Here is a 26,193-nt window from a genome sequence, read left to right as displayed (position 1 = left end):
AGATATTCTAAGGTTATAGGGCTACAGAAAGGCAGAAAATGAGAATCAGGGCCTCTTGATTCCCATCCATAGTCATTAACCTGCACCTAATATCAGAATTAAAATATAGGGTCTGGATAATTCTTGTTAATTAGGAAAGGTTACCAGAAGGATTGCCTCCTTTTCTTACTTAAGAGGACATACCAAAGAGAAATGAATGCTATGTTGAAGTGTTCTAATATAGAATTACTTTAATGAAACATTTAAAATACAAATTAGACACTTTTTCAAAACTTGCAAGAAATTATTTGAAAATCTATTTTCATTACAGAATCTTCTCATGTTTCACATTCATCTTTCTTTAATACCTAGGAGAAATTCAATAAATGTTTAACAAGTATATAATAAATTATAAATGATAAATTACCTTTTACCAAAAATGTGATTTACTCAGTCAACTAAACCCAAATAATTTCAAGAAGTATATCAAAGAATTACTCCTAAATGGATTTTTTTCTTGCTGCACGCAGCACTAAGGGCAGTCCTGTTAGCTCTTAAGCTCTTGTTTGAGCTGTTTTGTGAAGTGCTTTGTGAAATGATATTCAGAACGGCACAGCGTGATGTCAACTTGCATTAATTCTCCCCACAGAGAGGTGTTCAGTATTCAAACTGTGTCTGTACTGGCACAATCTATTCCTATTTCAGCTTCATTTCAGAAGGTTTACAAGTATTGCTTCCTTTGAAAGACCGTTTTTGTTTTTTTGTAAGTTCTCTTCTAAAACAACCTTTGAAAAGACAATAATAATGTCCCATAAAGCTGTTTTCAGAGAGGTCATCAAGAAAATAAATATTTCAGAGAACTGAATAAAATATATCAACATTAAATTTTACTATTTTTATCAAAGATATATTATAAAAAGCCTATACTTTATCAAGCCTATTCTTCATCAACTAAGAAGATGTTTCTCAATGCAGTGAATCCATTAACAGTATTGCATTTGTTTTTATGTAAAACATAATATATTAATTGGTTTTCAGGTAATAAAAACCATATGCATATGTTTCTAAAATTATTTAATGTCTTTAAAAATAAAATGAAATTATATAATGTCCTCTAATTCTATTGCAATAATGATTGTATATTAGCAAACAAATGTTTTACTGATTGAATTTTATAAGCAACAGTACAGGGTACTAAAAGCATTCATTTCTAATTTCTTCATCTGAAACAATGTAAAGTACTAATCCATTATGCTATCTACCAAAGAGAAGAGGAGACAGGTTTTAAGATTCTAAATCTAGATTTTGATGATTTTGAAATAAGTCCTTGGTTTTCCTTGTTCCCCTGCAAATCAATGATAATTTTGCACACATAATTCATTTGACTGCTGAATATCTTTTTCAAATTTTGTCCTTTCCACTTTTTTTCTGAAGCCGGTTTCTGGTTGGTTCCGTCAGTACCAAGGGTTCTTGTATGATGACTGCTGGGTAATGCTTGCCTAATAGTTCAACTTCCACTTGTTGTCCTACCTTGCTCAGCTCTACAGGGACGTATGCAAAAGCCAGACTCTTCTGGATGCTGTAACTGTAGCTCCCAGAGGTCGTGTTGCCAACCACCTGAAAAACAAGGCCCAGAGATGTTCGGAGTGCAGGCCACAGCTTTGTGCCTCTCCCCTCCAGCTGGAAACATTTAAATTCGAGATTCAGTTCACAATCTGAAAGTTTTACGATATGCTGTCTATGGGTATACCACCAGGAGGAAAACTTCACTTTTTTGAGAAAATTAATGAAAATTTACAAATTATGAAAAGTAATTCTCAAATTTATATAGGTATATTACTTTGAAACTTTTCATTTTTAAATAATAACACCTAGTTTCTTAATACCTGGCAGCATTTGCTCATTTGCGTGCCAAGAGGTCTAATAGGAGGAAGAATGGAATATTTTCACTTTACACTTAAAAGAAATTCTCTTCTATTATCAAACTAGTATGGCAACAATAAATACATGGGAGAAAAATCTAAAACCCAAATGCAAACCTAGTTAACTGTCCCCGGTGGGGTTGAGAACACAGCCTGCCAAAACAGTACTCAATTAAACTATTTATTGACATACAGTCAATGGGAAGTGAACGTTCTGTGTGTGACTACAGGTAGCATTTAGCAGTTCCTGGCAACTGCTAGGCACTTAAATAAATGTTAACTTTAACCCTTCCAGCCCTACTCCGTACATTCCAGAGAATTAGTAGAGGCCTGGTTCCCACCCTCATGAGCTTCCAGCCTCACTGAGGAATTAACAGAGAGAGAGGAGGAAATATAACAGGAAGTCAAGACGGTTAAGTCAACATAATTAAGCCAGGATTTGTGCTACTCTTTGAAGGTGGGTGCAATTAGGCGGGTGGAGATGGGACATGAAACTTCCCAGATGAGTGGAGGCACGGTGTTCAGCAGGAACAATCCCCCTGAAGGAGGATGAAATAGGATGACTTGGGACGGCAAAACAGAGGAAAATACTGAACAAGGAATCAAACACAGGAGAGGAAAGCAAAAGCTTTATGCTACAAAAAAAAATTTCAGTATAACAAGGCTGATTAGAAGATAAGAGGATAAGTGGAAACCAGATCTAAAGGTCTAAAGGAAAGTTTGAAATAGAAGGAAAAGCAGATTAAAATGCTTTTACACATATATTGGGTTAAAATACCACATTGAAAAATGTAAAAGGAAGACAACAAAAGCCAAATATGATTTATGGCCCTGCTCTGAATGGCCTCTCCCGGCAACACAACGTCGCACCCATCCGCACAGCCTCGCCGTCCAGCTCACATGTCGCAGCCGCTGCCCTGAAACACACGCAGACAGGCATCAGCCTGGTGGCCTTTTGGCTGCCTCAGCAAAGAGCCCACTAGAGTCAACAGTTTTTACAGCACGTCTAGTCTTTTAGGTGCTGTACTTTCATGAAATTAAATATAGACTCCTACCTCTGTAGCCCCAGTTTTTTGAAATACCAAATCAGAACCTCTCTGTATCACTTCTGAACTTGTTATGGTGAGAACTGGCTGATTTAAAAAAAAAACCATAAATGCATTCATTAGTAAAGGCTTCTCTCTTGTAGATTAACTGCCCAAGTATTGCTGGGATAATACACGTTTTAAAATTGCTTTTCTCCTTTAGATCATAGTTAAGTGATATAAGACAGCAATCTGCATCAAGGAGGCTGGATTCTTAATCGCTGCTTTTGAAAGACTTTCTTGGTAACTTTGGGTTCATGTCCCAGTCTGTAGAACAGAGACCTGTTTCTGGAGAGCTGGGAAAGTTAGCCTGACTTCCTTGGGTATCTTAAGAAAACAGGGAGAGGCCTGAGCAAGTCTCTTGGCCAAATCCCCTAACTCACTAGGTCAAGACCCCAGAGCCACTCTTTGGGGACTGGGAATGAACACCACTTCCTCGGGCTCTCCCCTCTCTTAAAATCCCAGCAGTGATTGTCTTACAGTTCTTTCTGCTTTAGTAAGTTAAAGGAGTAGCATATTTTTTGTGAAAGCTATTTTGAAAATATGTATTGAATGCTTTGCTTTCTGCTAGATTACTTTCATTTCTCCTTTAATTTCCCACTAATCTCGGAGTTAGCTGCCCAGAGTATTTTAGAAGTCTGTCCTTTTCTTTTATCCTATTACTAAATATCCAGGGAAACATTTTTTTTCTAGCATAAATTTTATATTGTTTCTACCTTAAAATCTTCACATTCAATTAAATTCACCGGTTCTTTTTGCTCAGTGAATAAATAACAAGAACAACCTGCTTAGTAGATGCTCATTCTCATATTCTTGTTGTTCAAGTACAGTTGTCTCCATATATTCTTCGTGAAATCAAACATTGGCCTCCTTGGTACCAATGTAAAGAAGGCTCGTTTATTTTTAGCCTTTTCTCGTTCTTCTCTTATGAGACCTGAAGACGCCTCTAACCGACTTAGAGAAGATAACTTGGTAAACGGCCTTTGAAGGTGGTCACATAATTTAAATTGGATGATATATTGTTTCTTTGGTTGTCCTGGGGTGTTTTAGTTTATGAATAATGAAAAAGAACACGTTCTAAATTCTCCAAACTTCCTTTTTTTGTAATCTTCTTCAACACCTACTTACCAGCAAAGCTGCTTTTAAAACTCAGGGAAACACCTTCTCATTCCTATCTTTGTGCCTTGATTAAAAAAAAAATAAACCTTATTTAAAATTATAATCCTTAAAAAAATTAAAAAAATAAAATTATAATCCCTCTATTCAGCACTGCCCATCTCCCAACTGGACTTTCCTTTTCCTCAGTGTGCTACTCACTCCCTGACGGCCACTTATTTTATTTATATGTTCATCGTTGATCTCTCCTGCCCCTGGAATCTAAGCTCCACGGGGACAGAGATTCTTGCCTATTTTGTTCACCGCAGCATCCCTGGTGCCTAGAATATTGCTGGCACAGAGTAAACACTCAATAAAAACTTGTTGATTGCTTGAGTACATTTGTACCCTATCTCAGCATTGGAAATATTTGCAGGAATGGAATGCCAAATACCAAAGGCAGTACAAGTCCAGACAAAATCAGGAAATAAAAAGCAAAAACTATATCACATTATTCTAGAGCACAAAGTGGATTGAAGAGGGTTGTCCACGTGATAAAATGCAGAGCCTATTAAGCACCAAACAGCAGATAAGCTGATTTCAGAAAATTTAGCAGCGATAGTATTAATAAAGGATCCTACAAATAGGTTAAGCTCTTTGTAAGCAGATGACATACTGTGGGAAAGATGAACAATATAGCATGTAAACTCACCACACAGATACAGCAAAGGAAAATTCAAAAATGGACTTTAGTTTCCAGGGTTCCCCCTCCCAGCTTGGGGGCATAATTAACATATAACATTGTGTGAATATAAGGTACAGATGTCCAGGCTTTTTAACTTTAACTTGGGTATCATCATATTTAGCATGCTAAGAGTCTGTCAGTTCATCCTAGTTGGTGTGGGGTTGCAAACAGAATGTTATAGTGTAATCTGTCAATCCGTGGCCCAGTAAAACAGAAAGTTGGTGGAAGGATGGGTGTGCTCTATATTGTTAAGACTGGGAAAGCTGGATGAAATACAGTGAAAATGTAAAGCGTAAGAAAAATGAGGTGGGAAAAATATAATCCCTAGGGAAGATTAATTAGAGCTGGAAAGAACCTTAGACATTATCTTTTCCAATAGCTTTACTTTATAGATGAGAAAACTGAGGCCCAGAGAGGCTAGGATCAGGTCACACCGTTGGTCTGTGGCAGAGGTGGTTATCAGCAGAAACTGTGGGCAAATTTGAAATTGGAGGAAAAGCCTACTAAGAAAAGAGGGCTGAACCAGAGGTTTAAAATAGAAAGAGGAAGGGGAAACAGTGAGTTAAGAGTAGGAAAGGTTCAAACACAAGAAAAAGGCAGCACAACTATAGGGGAGGCACTTAAGAAAGAGTTCAAGATCTGAGAAAAGTATGTTGGCTTCTTATTGTCTAATGGCATCCAGCTGCTACTCACATCTACGAGAACTGTGGGTACCTAATTAGTGCTGAAGACACTGCAGTGGGACCTCAGCAGAGACAGAGAAGAGAGTAAACCGGGGTATTCGGCACGACTTAGAAGAAAAGATAAGCAATTCAAAGTCCAACTATGCCTGTGTCAGAAATCAGCTCCGTCAGTCATGAGCTGTGTAACCTCAAGCTACTTCACCTCTCCCAGCCTCAAAGCCTCAGCAAAATGATCAGCCTCATAAAAATGAAGATGATTGTACATATCTGGGAGGGGTGTGGTAACATCAGATTAGAGAGTACATAAAAACCACCCAGCACACAGTAGGAGCTCTGTAGATGTTAGTTAGCTCTATGCCCGACTGACCTATGCCTCGGCCCGAATGGCCATTTCTTCAGTAATCCAAAGGCTGGTATGCGAGCCCACTGGCTTTACGCACCTCCAGTGCTCTTTTTGTCACTGAAGAGATGGGGGAAATGGGAATTAATATTAGGTAGGCTGCAGGGCGTGAGTAACAACGGAGGCATGGAGTGTGTGGGTCCCTGGGTATCGACCAAGCAGACACTGTTCCATGCAAACCAGCTGTTCAGGTGAAGGCTCTGTGCCCGCCCCCCAGTCTAAGGTGCGTGCCCTGCACCTGCCTGATGACCCCAGCCAAAATGCAGCAACACCTTGAGCTGTACAGCAAATTGGGTTTTACAAGTAGTCATGAAAAGGGTGGAGATGAAGTCTATCATGAGTTACCTGGTTTTACTGAAAACCAAAAGAGAAAATGAAATGTAGCATCCCAAAGTGAGAAGAAGGTAATTTTACTCTTCCTGAAGAACAAAGTGGTTTCCACTTTTCACTTTGCTTCCTAAGTCCCTACCCTTTATTGTCATAGATGTTTTCATTTAGAATTTTTTTCCTGCCAATGTGCTCCGGTTCGAATCACCTTCTCCTGAAAGAAGCTAAGTTGGGAGCCAAATTCATTATAAAATCCATCTCTGCATTCACAGACATGGATGTGGTGGGCAGGTAGATGATCTTACTCTCTAAATCATACCTTCCTCGTTGTCGAATGTCTTTCAAGTTCTTGGGTTTATTTTCTTTAACCAAAGCATATGAATTTTTTGTTTTTGAAACTGTGTAGCATTTTGTTTTCCTTTTAGTTAATTGATTTCTGTTTCTTGAATGTCAGCCCAGAAATCAAAAGTTTGTCAACCCAAAAAGAGATAAATAAAGAGCAAAACTTCTGAAAGGAGACAGATAGAGACCAGGGAGTCCCTGTTGCAGAAACGCTGCAGTGGCCCCACTGGGAGGTCCTCGGCTCTCACCTTGCCATTGTGCCAGATGCTCTCATTTCCCTCCGGATCAACATCGTCCGTTGCCAAGGTGAGGCAGACCAGTCTCCGTTTCAACCCCTTGGCTTTAATCTGTTTCAGTGCTTGCTTTCCTATAAAGTCTGCTGGCTGCGGGAATCCAAGATAATGATGATGAATGAATGCTCAAACGCCGTGACAAGGTTAGAGATGCAAGCATTTAAATTTGTCTTTGCTATTTTCTTGCCAATTACACATTCAATAAAAGTACAGATTGGATCAAACGTCTAGACAAATATTTCTTAGTCCTCAAATGACAATATCAGCCACCTATTTCTGAATAGGTTAGACTTAAGGGTAATAACTTGTGATAACAATTCTACCAGAGCTACCTAGGCAGAAAACATAAGGTATTATTATACTGCAAGGGTGGATTATGAAAGTGACCCTTGCATCTAATGGTTCTGGGCAGTGGTCCTGGCTGGTGGTGAACGAAGTGCTACTCAGTTTCTACCGATAGTAAGCCTTTCACAAGAAGGAAATTCACTGTTTGAAATGTGATGCCAAAAAACAACTCCCAAATACTTGATGTCTTTTTCCTTCTTCAGAATAATGATCCAGGGAATGTATTAACCTACTGAGTTGCACCCATTAGCTTGTTCAGGAAACGTACAGAGGCACTGAGCCCGGGTGTGGGGCACCATGCCAGGCCCTGTGTGGGTCACAGCGTTGGCCAGGCACAGACGGTTGGATCAAAGAGCTTATCTCTAACATCGCGCATTTTAACATTTTTCCCCCTCCTTCCATGCAGCACATGACAGATGACATTCCTATTCCTGGTGCATTCCTCTGGGCACACTCAGGGTTACTTCCAACGCAACACAACTGAGTGCGAGCGAGCGGCAGTGTCACAGGGATAACCTTGAATCCATTCGTATGCGTGAAAAAAGGAGGAATGGAGGAATCAGGCAAACTTCAGGGCTTTCACATTTATTAATAACACTTTACAATGAACAGGCGAGTGATAACTCATCAGTGGAGATACTTAGTTAATACAGGAGAGACAATTCTGTGCAACCAGAAGGCCAGGCGAGTGGAAGACACTAGTCAGTGGCTGAGAGCAGGAGGAGTTCAGAGGACGGAGCACGGGAGGACGGCGTCCATGTGCTGTGCGCTCAGACCAGCACTCCTGCCAGACGCAGAAACGGGGCATCAGAGATGCACAAATCACATCGCTGAGAGTGAGATCTAATCAGGGTTACACTGTGGGAAATTAAATTCTCAGAAATAATTCTTATGTGCAGATCAACTACTCTCTAAGAGAAAAGAAAGGGAACAATGACTTTAATTTCTTCATTGGCCAAAAAAAAAGGAGGAAAAAATATTTCATGCCAAAAAATTTCTTCTGCTTTCAACATTTAGGATTTATACAGCTCTTCCTGCACACAAAACATTTTGGATTGGTGCAGTAAGTCCCCTTAACCTCTTGGTTAAGTAGCAAGAGGGGTCCTCCCATTCTCTCTGCCTAAGACCACCAGTTCACTCCTTTACTAACTCAGAACTTTCGGGGTAGGTCCACAATGAATAGTGATTTCTATGGATATTGCAACTTTAAATTGCTGACCTGTATAGGAAGCTACAGAAAGTGTCCATTGGCCTAGGTTAAAATAATTGCAAAATGAAAGTCCAATTCTTTCCCCTTCCCCAGTGTGAATCAGAAGGCAACCAATTCTAAAGCTTTATTATGAAGCCAGGCAAAAATTCAAAGAAGTCTTGATCCCGTGTTATGTAAGATAGGACTGCCAGGGGAAAACAAAGCAAATCCATAGGAAGAGCTTGATTCATCTGATTTCATATGTGGGAAATTCATATATAGGAAAAATTCATAACAAAAGTCACAAACCAAAGTTCATTATGGTTAAAACATGGGTACGTGAACATAGAAAGAACCCTATAACAATAGCAACATTTTTTTTTGCGACCTTTTTAAAAGAAGACTTACACTATGGCTAAATAATGGCAAGGGGAAGTCTTTAGAGGGCCGGGCGGTCTCCCCTTTACCGTGTGGACAAGCCCTGGCACCAGCGCTGAGAGGCCAGTACGTGGCACAGCGTGATCTGTGGCCGGGGGGGCCGGGAGAGCCAAACAGTTTCCGTACCTCCTGTTATGAACTCTAAATCTGTACTCTTAGAGATTCATTAGACCTTGAAGGTTTTGGGTCTTCGTGAGTCCCTATTACAGAACTTTCTTTCGATTATTTACTCAACTGTTATCCCCCTGCTGTGTATCATATACTGTGTCAGGCACGAGGCATTCGGAGCTAAAGGGAACCGTGGTCACAGCTCCCGCAAGGCTGCTGAGGAGATGTGGCCTCTTCCCTCCACCTCACGACATGCCCAGTCTGGAAATTCTTGTATCTCCTCGATGTGTTAACACGTCAGAAGCGAGGAGGATAAATTGAGATTGCTGGAATTTGGTGGAACAAGACACACGATAGCACACAAATCAGCTACACCAATTTGAAACACGACTCAATGTTGGTTCTGTTTGTTCAGTGAGAGTGTCAATGTTGTTAATACAATATTTTGTAAATTCAAAGCAAGCATGTCTGCTGTGTGGAGGCAGGGATGCAAACAAACATGCTGTAGGATCGGGGTCAGCACAGTGGGGGCTCAGGGACCAGTGCGATCCCTTCCCTCTGGGCGGGAGGGGCGGCGCTGCAGCAGGGTCCGTCCGCAACAATTGCACGGAGGGAGGAGTGTGAACTGAATTGTTAAAGATGAGCTTTCATAATAACTACTGCCTGCGTAGCCTTTTCCAAAAACTCTTACATTTACATTATAATTTGATCTTTGCACGAACCCACAGATGGTGGATTTGGAGTCTAAAAGTGAATCTGGCCAAGAAATCAGGAAACCGGTTTAGAAGGACGCTCTCGGGAGCCCCAGCGCGGACTTTCGTCTTCTGTGAGGGGCTTCCAATGAGCCGCTTACCCTGACACCTGCTACACCTTTGGGGGGCTGTGGTGAAGGATGGCCACAAGGAGAGCTTTCAGAAATGGGTCCTTGTGGGGGTGCTGGATGAGAGCTATCGGGGCGGGTGCCAGGGGGTTGAGGGAATATGTGCTGGAAGGGGGGCCTAACTCAACCTTTGCCAAATTCACAACCTCACCAAAGTCTAAGCAGGGACATAAAGTATCGGATAATCGCAGGAACCAGGGAAAGGAGGGGCTAGGGGGACAATCCCAGAATACTTCCTTTAGAAGAGAAAAATGAAAGTGATGAATTCAGTAAAAAAGAAATAATGTTGATAATATTTACAATGTATTAAGCACTTGGTGCTAGACACAGTGCTGAGGGCTGTACATTTGTGAGCTCATTTAACCCTCATGGCATTCCTACGAGACAGCAAATTTTACCTCAGTTCATGGACGAGAAAGGCCCAGCAAAGGTGAGGCTCAGTTACACGGCTACATAACTCAGCACCTTTAGATTTTATCCATATGTATTTTTTAATGACCATACCTGGAGACCCTCATTGGCAGACACAGCTGCTATAAATACTTTAAAAATATTTTTTAAATTATTCCTAGGTATCCGAAACCTATTTGAAATATATTCACTGTCCAATAATATTTTTGTATTACATAAAAGGATTTGAAAATACCCTAAGGCTAGTATTAATGAAATTTGACATCTATATGTCCCTGAATTAGGAAGTGATCTTGTCAGCAATATTATTCTCAGACATGAATGAAAACAGCACTCAAACAACAAAACCTAGTGAAATGTAAGGAACACAGACGTCCAACCCGGAGAAGAGGTGACCCCAGCCCCTTGAGACGACACGCCCTTCCCGAGCTCCCCTTGTGCCGGACTGGGAAGATCTGAAGGGGGGTGATGTCACGTCATTCTTGTTTCGCTTGACTTTCCTCGCAAGGCTGTAGATTTTACTGTATTACATAGTTATTAATTATAAATGAGAGAGGGAAAAATGACTAAAAGTAAGTGCTGTGATTAAAACTGGTGCTTTCGAGATGACCTGAGAACAGAAACACATTTCTTTAATGAGTCACTACCAAACTAACTATAGAAATAGCTATTCATGTCTTTAAGAGATGTACATTCCTGGGGCACTGAGACTATAGCTTAAAAATAACCTTGGCTTATATTTTTTAATTTATTAATTTTAAAGAGCAATAAGATCTATTAAAACAGCCACCTGTGATACATACTAAATCTAACACCCACATAGATGAAAATACTAAGTAGATTTTAAGTGAAATGTAATTACTCATCTCTTATTAGCTCTTTTAAAACTACACATATTAGCTAAAAGTATATGGAAATGAAATAAACCAGTACATTACTGGTCCCACTTCTCAGGGCAATGGAGAGTTCTCAGATGTAGCTAAAGTCAAATTCAATAATGGAACCTCAGTTCTTGAACTAAATTCATTCCAGAAAACTGTGCAAGAAGCAATATGTTTGAAAACTGAGTCTCCTCTGTTTGTCACCTGAGAGACGAGTGGCCGAGCCCACAGGTATCAGCATGGAAGTGTTGTCTGTTGGAAAACTGAGACTTTGGGTTTTCCTAGACAAGCAGGACATATTTTCCATGAACAACCTGACAGAGAACCAAACTGTTGGAGAACCAAGACATTCTAGAACCGAGGTTTGACTGGGGCAGCAGAAGGAAGGGTCTCCTACGGACAGAGCCAGCCTAGTAGGTTTTCACAGACTGGGAGAGGAATTATAAAAACCTAAATTTTGGAGGTTTTTTTGTTTCATATATTTGGGGTGTATACCCATTAGAAAATTCAAGGAAGTCACCAATTTGATATAATTTTTGGCCCAAGTCCCTTTAACTTAAATATCAAGAGGTTACAAAGGCATAAGACAATTGCTGTAACATCCTGGCTCCCAAGAAAGCCCCCCGCCTTAGAAACCAGGCGCAGCACTGGGGGTGGAATTTGCTCCTACTTTTACAGATGGAAGAGAGCCCCCGTTGTGTGTGTTCTTTATGACCTTCACTAGATTCACTGCCAAGGAGAATATTTACTTTCCAGTGTTTGAGTCTAATGATTCAAACAAGAACAGCGCGATGGACTTGTGGCTTTGTCTGATGTACATCCATGTTTAACAGCATTAGCGATATTACATAATAGAGTTTTCATAATAGTTTTCATCTCGCTAAAGTGAGAAACACCCACTTGGTGTTTTTAGTATAGCACTCAAGTCTAAATGCAAACTAAATAATTATTAAAGAAAATGAGGAAAACATGAAGAAATGAAGTCTCACCAGGGACCTAAAATCTTTCTTGCTGGGGTCTTAAAAAAATTGAAAGAGCTTTATCTATAGCTCTTTCTTTTAAGTCTAAAAGATTTTAGAGTCAATTCAATCAGATGGAACTAATGTTTATAAAAGTACCAAATGTTCTTTATCTCATCTAATACTTGTAACAAACCTATGAGATGGATAGTTTCTTCATTTTAGAGATGAGGAAACTGAAGTGCTTATAGGTGAAGCAACTTGTTTAGTTTTAGAACCAGTAAGTGGCAGACCCATGATTCAAACTGTTCAACAAATACTTACAAAGCCCCTAGTAATTATTAGATGGTTCTAGCCCTAAGAACTCTTGGCCCCGTCCTCAGGGGGCTCACAGTCTAGTTGAGGAAGCCTCCAGTCTTATGGGGTATGATAAGTACCTCATTGGTAAGGACAGGGTGCTATAGAAGAGGTGCTCCCAACACACCCCTAGCTTTAATTACCACCTTTCATATGAATCATCCAAATCTATACTTTTGGACCAGAGGTCTCCAAAACCATATGCTTAGCTGCTGCCTGAGACTCTGCACTTGGCTTTTCCAGAGCTCTGCAACCCCACAAATTCTTCCAAACTCCTCCTCAGCATACTTTTCACATATAGTCCTCATGGGGTCTCCACCCTGCCATCTTAATATCACTCACAACTCTTTCTTCTCCATCCTATGGCCACTGTCTTAGTTGAAGCCCTTGAGATCTCTCCACTGGATTTCTCCAATAATTGGGAAGGTGATCCCCCCAGGACCAGGCTAATAGCCTTTTAATTTGTTTTTCATTACTAGAGTCTCACTCCTTACTCAACACCCTTCATGGCTTCCCAATGTCTCCAGGATACACTACAAATTCTTTTTTTTTTTTTGAGAGAGAGAGAGAGAGAAGGGAAGGGAGAGAGAAACAGAGGGAGAGGAACATCGATGTGAGAGAGAATGTTGATTGGTTGCCTCTAGTATAGGTCTCAACTGGGCACTGAACCCACAACCTAGGCATGTATCCTGATGGGAAATCGAACCAGCAACCTATCGCTTTGTGGGACAATGCTCAGCCAACTGAGCCACACCAGTCATGGTGCACTCCAAGTTCTTTAGCCTAGTAAGTGAGGCCCTTCATCATGAGTCTCCAGCATTTTCCATCACCCTCTCTCAACACTGCTTTCAACAATGTAATACTTGCTCGGCAGCTGTTATCTGCCAGCCCTGAGGTAGGTGCTGGGCATAAAATGGTAAACGAAACACATTTTGCATTGTTAGAACTGTACTTACGGAGCTTACATTCTGTTCAAAGAGAGAGAGACAGAGAGAGAGAAAGAAAGAATTATAAGCTGCAACATCTTATAAGGAGAATGTAGCTGCAAATTTTCTTTTTTAAATTATCAAGTAAAATCCAACAATATGGAAAAACGTAATATATAACTAAGTGGGTTTTATTCCAAAAATGAAATGTGGGTTAATATTTGAAAATTAATAAATGTAATTTACCATATAAAAAATAAAAACACGATTATTTCAATAGATGCAGAAAGAGCATTTGCCAAAATCTAATATTCCCAATTTAAAAAAAACTTTTAGCACTGGAAATAGAAATAAATGTCCTCAACTGATAAAAGCACCCTGTAAAACCTGTAGCTAACACTGTACTTGAATGAAAGACTGAATGCTTCCCACTTATGACCAGAACACATAACGATGTCTGCTCTCACTACTTCTATTTAACTTTGTTGAAGGAGGTTCTAGCCAGTTCAATAATGCAAGAAAAAGAAATAAAAAGCATCCAGATTAGAAAAGATAAAGCAAAACTTATTTATATACTTATTTATTTATATACTTACTTGTATATTTATTTAAAAACTTATTTTTAGAACATAATTGTCCATGTAGAAAATCCAAAGAAGTCTACAGAAAAGCACACTACTAGAAGTAGTCAGTGAGTTCAGCAAAGCTGTAGAACACAAGATCAATGTACAAAACCCAATTGTTTTCTGTTTACTAGCAATACAAAACTGAAAATTGAAATTAAAAACTCCATTTACACTAAAATAAAAATGCAAAAAGATTACCTAAATAAATTGAGAGATATACCTTGTCCATGAGTTGGAAGACAAACTGACCTAGAGAATGCAAAACCAATCAAAATCTCAGCAGGCCTTTTAAAAAAATAATAAATTGACAGGGTGACTCTGAAATATATGGGGATTCAGAGGACATAAAACAGCTAAAACAACTTTGAAAAAGAAGAACAAAGTTGCAGGGCTACCACAACATGAGCTAAGCTACCACTATCAAGATAGTATGGTAGCGGTATCAAGAAGATCAATACAGATGCTTCTCAAATTACTATTCATTGTAAGTTGAAATATATCAAAAATGTATTTAATACACTTAACCTAGCAAACATCATAGCTTAGCCTAGTGTATCTTCCACGTGCCCAGAACACTCACATTAGCCTACAGTTGGGCAAAATCATCTGGCTACCAATGACCAGCATCACAGAGAATATTATAAAGCATGTTGCTAGCCTGGGAAAAGATCAAAACTCAAAGTACACTTTTGACTGAATGCATATTGCTTTTGTACCATCAAAAAGTTGAAAAATCATTAAGTTGAACATTTGTAAGTGGGGGATCATCTGCAGATCAATAGAACATAGTAGAATCCAGAAACAGACCTAAACACATATGGACAACTGATTTTTGACAAAGATACACAAGGAAATGCAGTTCAGAACACTAGTCTTTTTAACAAATGGTGCTGAAAACAATTGAATGTTTATATGCTAAAAAATAAACTTCATATCTTGCACCAGATACAAAAATTAAGTAAAAATGAGCCATAGACCTAAATGTAAAAAGATGATAAAACCCCTAGGAAAAACATCAGAAAATCTTTGTGATTTTGGATTAGGCAAAGATTTCATAGATATACACCAAAAGCATGACTCATTAACAAACTACAGATAAGGACTTTAAAAATTTAAAAAATCAGAGTCAGGTAAGAGGTTCTGGTTAAGATGGAAGTGTAGGTAGAAACCCTTTCCTTCCTCACACAACCAAAAGAAGGATAATAACCAATCTAAAATCAATAAACAACCAAAGTACCAGAAAATCAAACTGCATGGAACTCCAACAACCAAGGAATTTAAGAAATAGTCAACCAGACCAACCAGACCGGTAAGATGGGCTGACCATGCAGGTGGGGCTGGTTGAATGGGAAACTGAGACTCAGAGCTCACTATAGACTACAGTGGGGGTTGCCATGGTGGGAGAAACTCCCAGTCTCCCACAAGAGTTCATTGGAAATGGGGCTAGAGCCGAGCAGGTGAGCTGCATTGTTCCCTCCCTGACCCCTCCCCCATGAACAGTGCCATAACACAGCAAGGAGGGTTGCCCTGCCCAGGTGAATAACTAAGGTCCTTCCCCCTTACAACTTAACAGGTGAAATAGACAAAGAAATATGCCCCAAATGAAAGAACAGAGCAAAACTCCAGAAAGAGAGCTAAGCAAGGAGGATATAGCCAACATATCTGATGGAGAATTTAAAGCCTTGGTAATCAAAATGCTCACAGAACTGATTGAGCTTGGTCACAAAATGAAAGAACAAATGAAGAATACACAAAGTAAAATAAAGCAAAATATTCAGGGAACCAACAGTGACAGGAAGGAAACTAGGAGTCAAAGCAATGATTTGGAACAAAAGGAAGAAATAAACATCCAACTGGAATAGAATGAAGAAACAAGAATTCAAAAAATAAAGAGAAGCTTAGAAACCTCTGGGGCAACTTTCAAGATTCCAATATCCAAATGATAGGGGTGCCAGAAGGAGAAGAACAAGAGCAAGACATTGAAAACTTATTTCAACAAATAATGAAGGAAAACTTCCCCAATCTGGTGAAGGAAATAGACTTCCAGGAAGTCTAGGAAGCCCAGCATCCCAAAGAAGCTGGACCCAAAGAAGAACACACCAAGGCACATCATCATTAAGTTACCCAAGATTAAAGATAAAGAGAGAATCTTAAAAGCAGCAAGAGGAAGGGAAACAGTTACCCACAAAGGAGTAAGACTGCCACATAAGACTGTCAGCTGATTTCTCAAATGAAACCTTGCAGGCAAGAAGGGACTGGAAAGAAGCATTTGAAGGCATAAAAGGCAAGGACCTACATCTAAGATGACTCTATCCAGCAAAGCTATCATTTAGAATGGAAAGACAGATAAAGTACTTCCCAGATAAGGTCAAGTTAAAGGTGTGCATCATCACCAAGTCCTTATTATATGAAATGTTAAAGGGACTTATCTAAGAAATTGAAGATCAAAAACTATGAACAGTGAAATGACAACAGACTCACAACTATCAACAAATGAACCTAAAAAAAGAAAAACAATGAAAACAAAAACTAAGCAAACAACTAGAACAGGAACAGAATCAAGGAAATGGACATCACATGGAGGGTTTTCAGTGGGTAGGGGGAAGGGAGGAATAGGGAGGAAGCATAATCGGTAGGCATAAAATGGATGGGGAGAGGTCAAAATGGTATAGGAAACGGAGAATTCAAAGAACTTATATGTGCAATCCATGGACATAAACTAAGGGGGGGATGCTGGAGGATTGGGGGTGCAGGTCAGAGGGGAGATAAAGAGGGAAAATTGGGAAAACTGTAATAGCATAATCAATAAAATATACTTTAAAAACTTCAATACATTAGCTCTGGCTGGGTAGCTGAGTTGGTTAGAACGTTGTTCCAATACTCCAAGTGTGTGGGTTTGATCCAGGTCAGGGCACATACAGGAATCAACCAATGAGTGCATAAATAAGTAGAACAACAAATCTCTCTCTCTCTCTCTCTCTCTCTCTCTCTCTCTCTCTCTCTCATACTCCCCGTCTCTCTAAAATCAATGAATACATTTTTTTAAAAAATTAAGAAGTTCAACATAAAATGGAGTAAAAACAGTCTGTTCAACAAATGGTGTTGGGAAAACAGGACAGCTACATGCAAAAAAATGAAACTCAAGCACCAACTTATACCATACACAAAAATAAATTCAAGGTGGATAAAAGACTTAAATATAAGCCATGTTGCCATTAAAGTCCTAGAGGAAAACATAGGCAGGAAAATCTCAGATATTTCACGCAGCAACATTTTTACTGATACATCCCCCAGAGCAAGGGACATAAAGGAAAGAATAAACAAATGGGATCTCATCAAAATAAAAAGCTTCTGCACAGCTAAAGAAAATAGTATTAAAATAAAAAGAGAACCAACTGTATGGGAAAACATATTTGCCAATGATACCTCAGACAATGTTTAATCTCCAAAATATATAAAGAACTTACACGACTACACTCTAAGAAGAAAAGCAATCCACTTAAAAAATGGCCAAAGGACTTGAACAGACACTTCTCCAAGGAGGACATACAGATGATCCAGAAACACATGAAAAGATGCTCAGTATCACTAGCTTTCATAGAGATACAAATTAAAACCACAATGAGATACCACTTCACACCAGTCAGAATGGCCATCATAAACAAAGCAATAAACAACAAGTGTTGGAGAGGTTGTGGTGAAAAGGGGACCCTAGTACACTGTTGGTGGAATTGCAGGCTGGTACAACCACTATGGAAAACAGTATGGAATTTTTCTCAGAAAACTAAAAATGGATCTGCCTTTTGACGCTGCAATTCCACTGCTAGGATTATATCCTAAGAACCCTGAAACAACAGTCCAAAAGAACCTATGCACCCCAATGTTCATAGCAGCACAATTTACAATAGCCAAGTGTTGGAAGCAACCTAGATGCCCATCAGTAAATGAATGGATCAAAAAGCTATGGTACATTTACACAATGGAATTCTATGCAGCAGAAAGAAAGAAGGAGCTCCTACCCTTTGCAACAGCATGGATGCAACTGGAAAGTATTATGCTAAGCAAAATAAGCCAGGCAGTGAAAGACAAATACCATATGATCTCACCTTTAACAGGAACCTAAAACAAAGAAACAAGCAAAATATAACCAAAGACACTGAAATAAAGAACAGACTGACAGAGTTCAGAGGGGAGAGGAGAGGGAATTTCAGGGGAAAAGGGGAAGGGTTTATAGGAATGAGTATAAGGACACATGGATAAAAACAAGGGGAGGGTAGAAATGGGAGGGAGGAGGTGAGGGTTGGGTGGGTGGGCTGGGATGGGAGTAAAAGATAGAAAATTGTACTGCAACAACAATTTAAATAAAAATTTTTTTTTAAAAAGCTCTGTTCTTTGAAAGACTATTAGACAAATGAAATGACAAGACACAGACTGGGAAAAGATATTTGTAAAGCATGTATCTAATAAAGAATTTGTACCTGGAATACATAAAGAACTTCTAAAACTAAACACAAAAAGAAAAGAAAAGAAAACAACTAAAAATTAGTAAAAGAATTGACCAGATACTTCACATAAAAAGAGATAGGGATAGTAGACAAGTACATAAAAATATGTTCAATATCAAGACATTAAAAAAATAAATTAAAACTTTGATGAGATACTACTACCTACCTCTCAGAAAAACTAAAGTTAAAAAGACTGACCATGACAAGTGATTGGCAAAGTTGTACAGGAACTGGAACTCTTGTATACTGCTGGTAGAAATGTAAAATATAAAATGGTACATCACTTTACAAAACAGTGTCTTAAAAATTAACACATGCCTGATATTTTATCTACCCACTTCACTCCTAGGTATTTATCCAAGAAAAAAAAGAAAGTATTTGTCCATACAAGTACTTGTACACAAATGTTCATAGCCATTTTATTTGTAACAGCCATAAGCTGAAAACAACAAGAGTTAATCAGCAAATATATATATCTCCTAGTATCAAAAGGAATGATCTATTGATACATGGAACACCACAGATGAGTCTCAAACTAATTATATTGAGTGAAAGAAAACAAAGGGTACATTTGTATGATTGCATTTATATAAAACTCTAGAAAATGTAAAGTAGTCTACAGTGCCAGAAGGTTCCTTGGGATCACATCAGGGTGCGTGGAGGGTTTGGAGGTAGAGATTGCAAAGGGGCATGAACACACTTCTGGGGATGAGCAACATGCTCACTATCTTCATTGTGGCGATGGTTCCATGAATATAAACATGCATTAAAACTTATCAAACAGTATACTTTTATATTTCAATTTATTGCATGTTTAGTTAAGCTGTTAAAATAAAATAATGGTAAATAAAAGCAATCTAAATAATTACTTCAATTCATTCCTAGACCAAGGTACACGGACTTCCAAATTATAAAGCAGTCCACTAACCAGCACATTTAAGTTTGTAGGGTGGAATTACTATTTCATAAAGGAAATTCGGTACAAGTGAGGATAATGGTTCAATGCCTGCTAGTCTGATACACTCTGAATACACTCTGAAAGATGTTTCAGGAATTACAAGCTTTATCTCAACCTAAGTTTTTCTTCCTTTTTTCTTTCTTTCCTTTCTATTTCTTATCATTCAGCCATGGAAATGGGTAAGAGAATAAGGATGGCTTAATTAAAATGACACAACTATGTGGCTCATGTAGATAATGTAGCACTGATATCATCAACTGCTGTGCTAGCTGGTAGTTCCTAGAATTTTAGACATGGCAAGGGAGCCCTCATTTCACAGATTAGCAATCTCAGGTACAACATGAAATAGCTTTCCCAAGGCCACCTAGCTAGGATCTGGTGATTAAAAAAACAAATTACTGCCAGTTCCAAAGAAGGGGGGATAGAATGTATTCACCTGCAGACTAGCCAAAATGGGTCATGCATCTGCCGACTTTCAGCCATTCCACTCAGACTCTATAGCACCAGCCTCTGATGACTCTGCCTGTTCCTCTGCTTTCATGTTTATTCCTAGGACCACAGCAGGCATGAGGTTAAAAAACACTAAGACAGTGGTTCTCAATCTTCACTGCATAATAAAACCAAGAATCCTAGACCCTATTATCACCGCCCCCCATGCCCAGCCAGTTGGTTTGGGGTAGGTCAGGGTTCTCGAACTCGAGTGTGAGTCAGAATCTCCTCTTATAGCTCCAGAGAACAGATGGATGGTTGCCAGAGGGAGGGGGTGGGGGACTGGGTAAAAAAGGGGAAAGGTTTGAGAAGTACAGGCTGGTAGTTACAAAACAGTCAGGGGGTGTACAGTGCAGCACAGGAAATATAGTCAATAATATTATAATAACCATGTATGGTGCTAATATTGTAATAACTACGTATGGTACTAGAAATATCATGGGAAACACTTTGTAAAGTATATGATTGTCTCACCACTATGCTGTACATCTGGAACTAATACAAAATAATATTGAATGTAAAGTGTAATTGGAACAATTCTTTTTTAAATAAAAGTCTACTGCAAGACGTGTTAAGACAGACCGTTGGGCACGCAGTTTCTGATTTTGGGGTCTGGGATGGTACTCAACACCTTGCATTTCTGACAGATCCAAGGCAACACTGATGTGCTGGCCTGTGAGCCCCACTTTGAGAACCACTGGGGCACAACATCAGTAATGTTTTGAAAGTTCTCCAAGATAGAAAAGTTCAGCTAGTTGAAAATCACTGATCTGAAAAAATTATTCTCAATCTTTTCTAGAATCATCTGGGGAATTAAAAAAAAATACTGATGCCTAAGTCCCTACCAGCAAGATTCTTTTTAAACTGATCTGGGATGCAGCCTGAACCTCAAGATTTTTTAAAGCATATAGGAAGAAGTTGAAGAAGATACAAATAAGTGAAAATGTATATTGTGTTTATGGATAGAAAGAATTAACATCATTAAAACATTCATACTGCCCTGACCAGTGTGGCTCAGTTGGTTGGGTGTCATCCTGCAAAGGAAAAGGTCACTGGTTGGATTCCTGGTCAAGGCGCATGCTAGGTTATGGGCTCAGTCCCCAGATAGGGCATGTACGAGAGGCAACTCATCAATGTTTCTCTCTCACATGGATGTTTCTCTCCCTCTGTTTCTTCCTCACTTTCCCTCTCTCTAAAAATAAATAAATAAATAAATTAAAAAATGTTCATACTACCCACAATAATCTAGAGATTCAACACAATTCCTATTATTAGGACACCAATGATGTATTTCACAGAACTGGAACAAATATTCCAAAAATTTATATAGAACCACAAACACATAGAATAGCCACAGCAATCTTAAGAAGAACAAAGTTGGAGGAATCATGCTACTGGATATCAAACTATACTAAGGCCATAGTAATCAAAACAGCAGGTACTGGCATAAAGACAGACATATAGATCAATGGAACAGAATATATAGCCCAGAAATAAACCAATGTTTTTATGGTCAAATAATATTTGACAAGGGCTGCAGGAACATATAATGGGGTAAAGATGATCTATTCATTAAATGGTATTGGGGAAATTGGACAGATACATGCATAAAAACGAAGCTAGACCACCTTCTTACACCACATACAAGAATAAACTCAAAATGGATGAAAGACTTAAAGACTCAAAACTATAAAACTAGAAAAAAACATAGGAAGTAAAATCTCAGACATTTCTCATAACAATATTTTTTCTGCTATATTGCTGCAGGCAAGGAGAACAAAAGGAAAAAGTAAACAAGTGGGACTACATCTAATTAAAAAGTTTTGCACAGCAAAGGAAACCATCAGCAAAATGAAAAAGAAAACCCACCGAATGAGGGAACATATTCATCAATGAGACAAATGATTAGGGGTTAATACCCAAAATTTATAAAGAGCTTACAACACTAAAATCCCCCCCAAACCCCAAATACTTAAATTAAAAAAATGGGCAAAAGACCTGAATAGACACTTCTCCAAAGAGAACATGTAGATGGCCAATAGACATATAAAAAGTTGCTCAACATCACTAATCATCAGAGAAATGCAAATTAAAGCCACAATGAGATATCACTTCATATGTGTCAGAATGGCTATAATCAATAAATCAATAAACAACAAGTGCTAATGAGAATGTGGAGAAATGGGAACCATCATTCGCTATTAGTGGGAATGCAGAATGGTGCAGCTACTGTAAAAAGTAGTATGGAATTCCCCCCCAAAACTAAAAAATGGAACTGCCTTATGACCCAGCAATTCCACTTCTGGGAAGATATCTGAAGAAACTCAAAATACTGATTAGAAAGAACATACACATTCCTATGTTCATTGCAGCATTACTCACATTAGTCAAGATTTGGAAGTAGCCCAAGTGCCCATCAGTAGATTAAAAAGCTGTAGTATATTTACACAATAAAATACTACTTGGTCAGAAAAAAGAATGAAATCTTACCCTTTGCAACAGCATGGATGGACCCAGAGAGTATCATGCTAAGTGAAATAAGCCAGAGAAAGACAAGTACCATATAATTTCATTCATATGTGGAATCTAATCAACAAAACAAATGAACAAGCAAAATAGAAACAGACTCATGGATACAGAGAACAGACTGACAGCTGTCGGGGGGAGGGTGATTAGGGGCTAGGTGAAAAAAGTGAAGGGATTAAGGAAATTAAATACATTTTTAAAAATAAAAATAAATAAAAGAATACTCTGCTGAACATAGTGTGTGGAACACTGGTAGCTCCTTTGAAATATTATTATAATGCCATTTACTGAGGGTGCGTGGTGGCAAATATTGTTTGCAGGTAGAAAGAAAAAGCACTGTATGATTTAAAAGAATCATAGTCCAGATGATCCTACTGCAGCCAAGACTGAGAGTCACTGAAAATTTTCTGCCTCTTCAACTCCTACTACTACTTACCTAAAATCTCCCCAACAGAGATGGGTATTTTACCACTATAGCATATTAGAAATTCGTTTCTAACTTGTTGTCTGTCAACAATGATTAAATTCCACTCGGGTGTTTTAAAACTGCTAATATTTATTGACTACTTAGGGTATAGTAGGCCTGGTAATAAGCTCTTTGCTCCTGTACTGTTTTTGTTTTGTTTCATTTCTATGCTTTAAATAATTTTCCCTCAAAGAGAGATCCTGTATTTTCTAGAATCAACATTGTTTTCTAATTTGTGATTACTATATATTACATTTTATTTCATTTCTACTGGTTAGAACCCCAAGTCAGTAAGAGAGAGGGAGAGCAAGAAGGCAATAGGGGACCTTACAGATAAAAATATTCTGAACTACTTGAACACATTACACTTAGGTCTTGATTCTCTGTGAATCTTGGCTGAGATTCTCTGGAAATACACAAATATTCAGTTATTCCAAGAGAAAAATTCCAAGAACATGTATGACTCAATTTTAAGGCAGTTAATTTTCCTTTTGCTCTTGATTAGTGTGCTTCTTTCATTTTCAACAACAAAAAAAATGCCACTATTTTCCCCAAAAGTAACTTCCTTTGGAACAGATTCTAATACCAGTAACAGCGATGATATGAATTGTTTCAGGTAAAGGGGTTCTAGCTGAGGGAATTTAGAAGTGTATGCAAGTATTCAATTATTTTTACCTGCATCACAGCTGAGGCTAACGCTCCCGCTCCAGGCTCTCTGCTCACTCTCCACGAGATGGCACTGTTCTGCGCAGCCAAACAACTCTACCGTGTGGATGGTGTTTTTGTAATTAATGTTAAGAATGTTTCTTACATCTTTGGGTCCTTAAATACCATCTGATTCAAGTTTCATGAGATCTGAGAGCCACCAGGAGCTCTGTCTTTAACTTTTAGACCTGCGGTCCAGTGAGGTGTCTAATAAATGAAGTTAATAATGTTGACTCGATAGATGAATTGTAACGCCGCCAGGGAACCTGAAGCTCAAACAACTCTAAAACTTAAGCAAGGCAAGTGTCACACCGTCTTCCTTTGCCATCTAAGACTCCCTCAATATTTCACTTTCTTTTCCCTACTTTTCTACCAGTTTCACAAGAACTGAGTTCACCCTAACGAAGTATAATGGTCCATCTCCTCACTCACCTATTTTCCTTCTTAAATGGGCAAAACTACCAATCTACCAATTGGTAGTATCCAATACTACCATAAGACACAGAATTTGTTATAACAAAATACGATTATGGGAGGTATCAATTAATAAAGTTGAGTCCATGTAAATTCTATGATATATGTTCCCAGGGAAAGGAATTCCTGGGCAGTTATTTAAGACTGATAAACTCTTTATGGGAAGGGACCTTGCTGGCGAGAGGGCGGGGTGAGAAAGCACTGCAGTGAGGTCAGAGCTCAACCCGGGCCAACTTGCTGACTGCACCTACGTCTCTCTGCCTCTCTGTGCTTTAGTTTCCTCGCCCTCCAACGAGGAGGTGGTGCGGAGTGATCTCCAGGGGCCCTCCTAGCTGGGACACCATTGCATCTCTCCGTCTTCCTTAGTATTATGGCTCATTAACAATCATGTAAATGCTACAGGGCCAAGCAGGGAGTTCTACACAGAGGCTTACCTAGTTTAATTGCTGTTCACTTTATTGCATTTCACAGATGTGTGGGTTTTTTTTACAAATGGAAGGCTAGGCTCTCCACCAGCAGAAAGGTTACACCTTGCTTTATTGCAGTACTCAAGTATTAAGGCCTTGCCTTCAACTGGTAAAACAAACAAACAAACATTCCCCCACCCCCCAAAAAAAGCCCCACCATCAACAATACAACATCTGTGAAGAGCAATAAAGCAAACAGTAATAAAACCTGGTATGAAGGTAGGATCTAAACAAAGTTGATCCAACCTATTCACCTGCCTTGGAAATTACCAAACATCACTATGGCCAGGTTGACTCCCACCAACCACCTGAGTCAATACAATTGAAAAAGACCGGCTCAGGTGGGTCCAGGTCCTTGTGCTCCTGGACTTGCACCTGATGAAAGCACTAGAAATTAACTTTGTGACACCAGAATGAGAAGCCACAATTCAGAAATCATAAAAACACTCCATAAATCAAAATCATTATCTGTTAAATAACTAACTTAATTCTGGGCTGAGCTTTGGTTATTGAAATAATTTAGAAAAACTAATAAATACATAATCCATACCAGCTTATAACCATAAAGGGAGCTTTAAAATCCATTTTCAATACAAAGAGATAATTTATCTGTGCTTTATTCCCAAACAATAATACCCAAACACTGAAGTAAAACAGTTATCCATTTACCTATTGGTGACCAACAACAGAACTTTAGTGCTTTCAAGCACCAGGCCATTTTTATCCTTATTTTAAACAGCTAAACTAAGACTTCTGCTATCAGAAGAAGCAATCTGCTGCTAGGGTCTGCTTGGATTCCGAGCACCTGCTTCCTCTGGTCTGGAGGCAGATGGTACATCATAAAAATACAAGTCAGGGGGAATATACACAGAAAGATATTCCCTTTAAAACCCTTTAGGAGAAGGCTCTTTTTCCTAAAATCTAATACTGTAAATATACATGTTTATGTTGCTATCTTAGCTCAGAATTTGGGAACTGATGCAGGGACATTAAAAAAGTTTCCTTAGCCTGATTCATATGCACGTGCTCACATATTTCCATAGGATGGGAAAACAGCCTTTACTTTAGCTTATTAGCACCTAAGGCAGGACAGTTTGTTCTTGGAACTCTCACAAGAATCCTGAACAGCAGCAGCTGCTGTTCTAACCTACAACCCAACCTCAACTCCACCAAGTCCTTTTATAGTAACCAAGACACTACTTAGTGGGTGCGAGTCAGCTGGAGCTGCTCTAACAGAGGACCACAGGCTTGGTGGCTTAAACAACAGGAATTTATATCTTACAGTTCTGGAGTCTAGCACGTTCAAGATCAAGGTGCTGGCTGATTCAGTTCTTCTATAAGTGTTCTCTTCCTTGCTTGCTCTCTCGCTGTGTCCTTATATGTACAGAGAGCAAGCTTCTGGTCTCTCTTCCTCTTTTCATAAGAACATGAATTCCCGCATGGGGACCACACCTCATGGTCTCATCTAACCCTAATTACCTCACAAAGGCCCCTTCTCCAAATAGCATCCCATTGTGGGATTAAGGGCTTCAACATGTGAATTTTGGAGGGGGCACAACATTCTGTCCATAACAACGAGATGTTTCCTATATGTCTTTGTTGGCTTGAATAG

General features: G+C 38.9%; 1 protein-coding gene across 3 annotated transcripts in view; it reads right to left on the bottom strand.

Moving 5' to 3' along the window:
* Positions 1-204: 204 nt before the first annotated feature.
* The window catches only part of DMGDH (dimethylglycine dehydrogenase), a 63,297-nt gene continuing 37,308 nt past the window's right edge, over positions 205-26,193 (bottom strand). For 2 of the 3 annotated variants that reach the window (XM_045847918.1, XM_045847920.1), the window contains 2 exons: positions 6,827-6,961; positions 205-1,596 (listed from right to left, as the gene is read on the bottom strand). In XM_045847918.1, the coding sequence (XP_045703874.1) occupies positions 1,381-1,596; positions 6,827-6,961 (351 nt within the window). In that variant the 3' untranslated portion in view covers positions 205-1,380. The remainder of the gene's footprint in view (positions 1,597-6,826; positions 6,962-26,193) is intronic. The other variant, XM_045847919.1, reaches the window with a different exon arrangement.

The sequence above is a fragment of the Phyllostomus hastatus genome, unplaced genomic scaffold, assembly GCF_019186645.2.
Source record: "Phyllostomus hastatus isolate PE091 unplaced genomic scaffold, TTU_PhHast_1.1 phas_contig_58, whole genome shotgun sequence".
NCBI classification, from domain to species: domain Eukaryota; kingdom Metazoa; phylum Chordata; class Mammalia; order Chiroptera; family Phyllostomidae; genus Phyllostomus; species Phyllostomus hastatus.
Note: the sequence above shows the minus strand (reverse complement) of the source record. Positions and strands in the feature narration are given on the sequence as shown.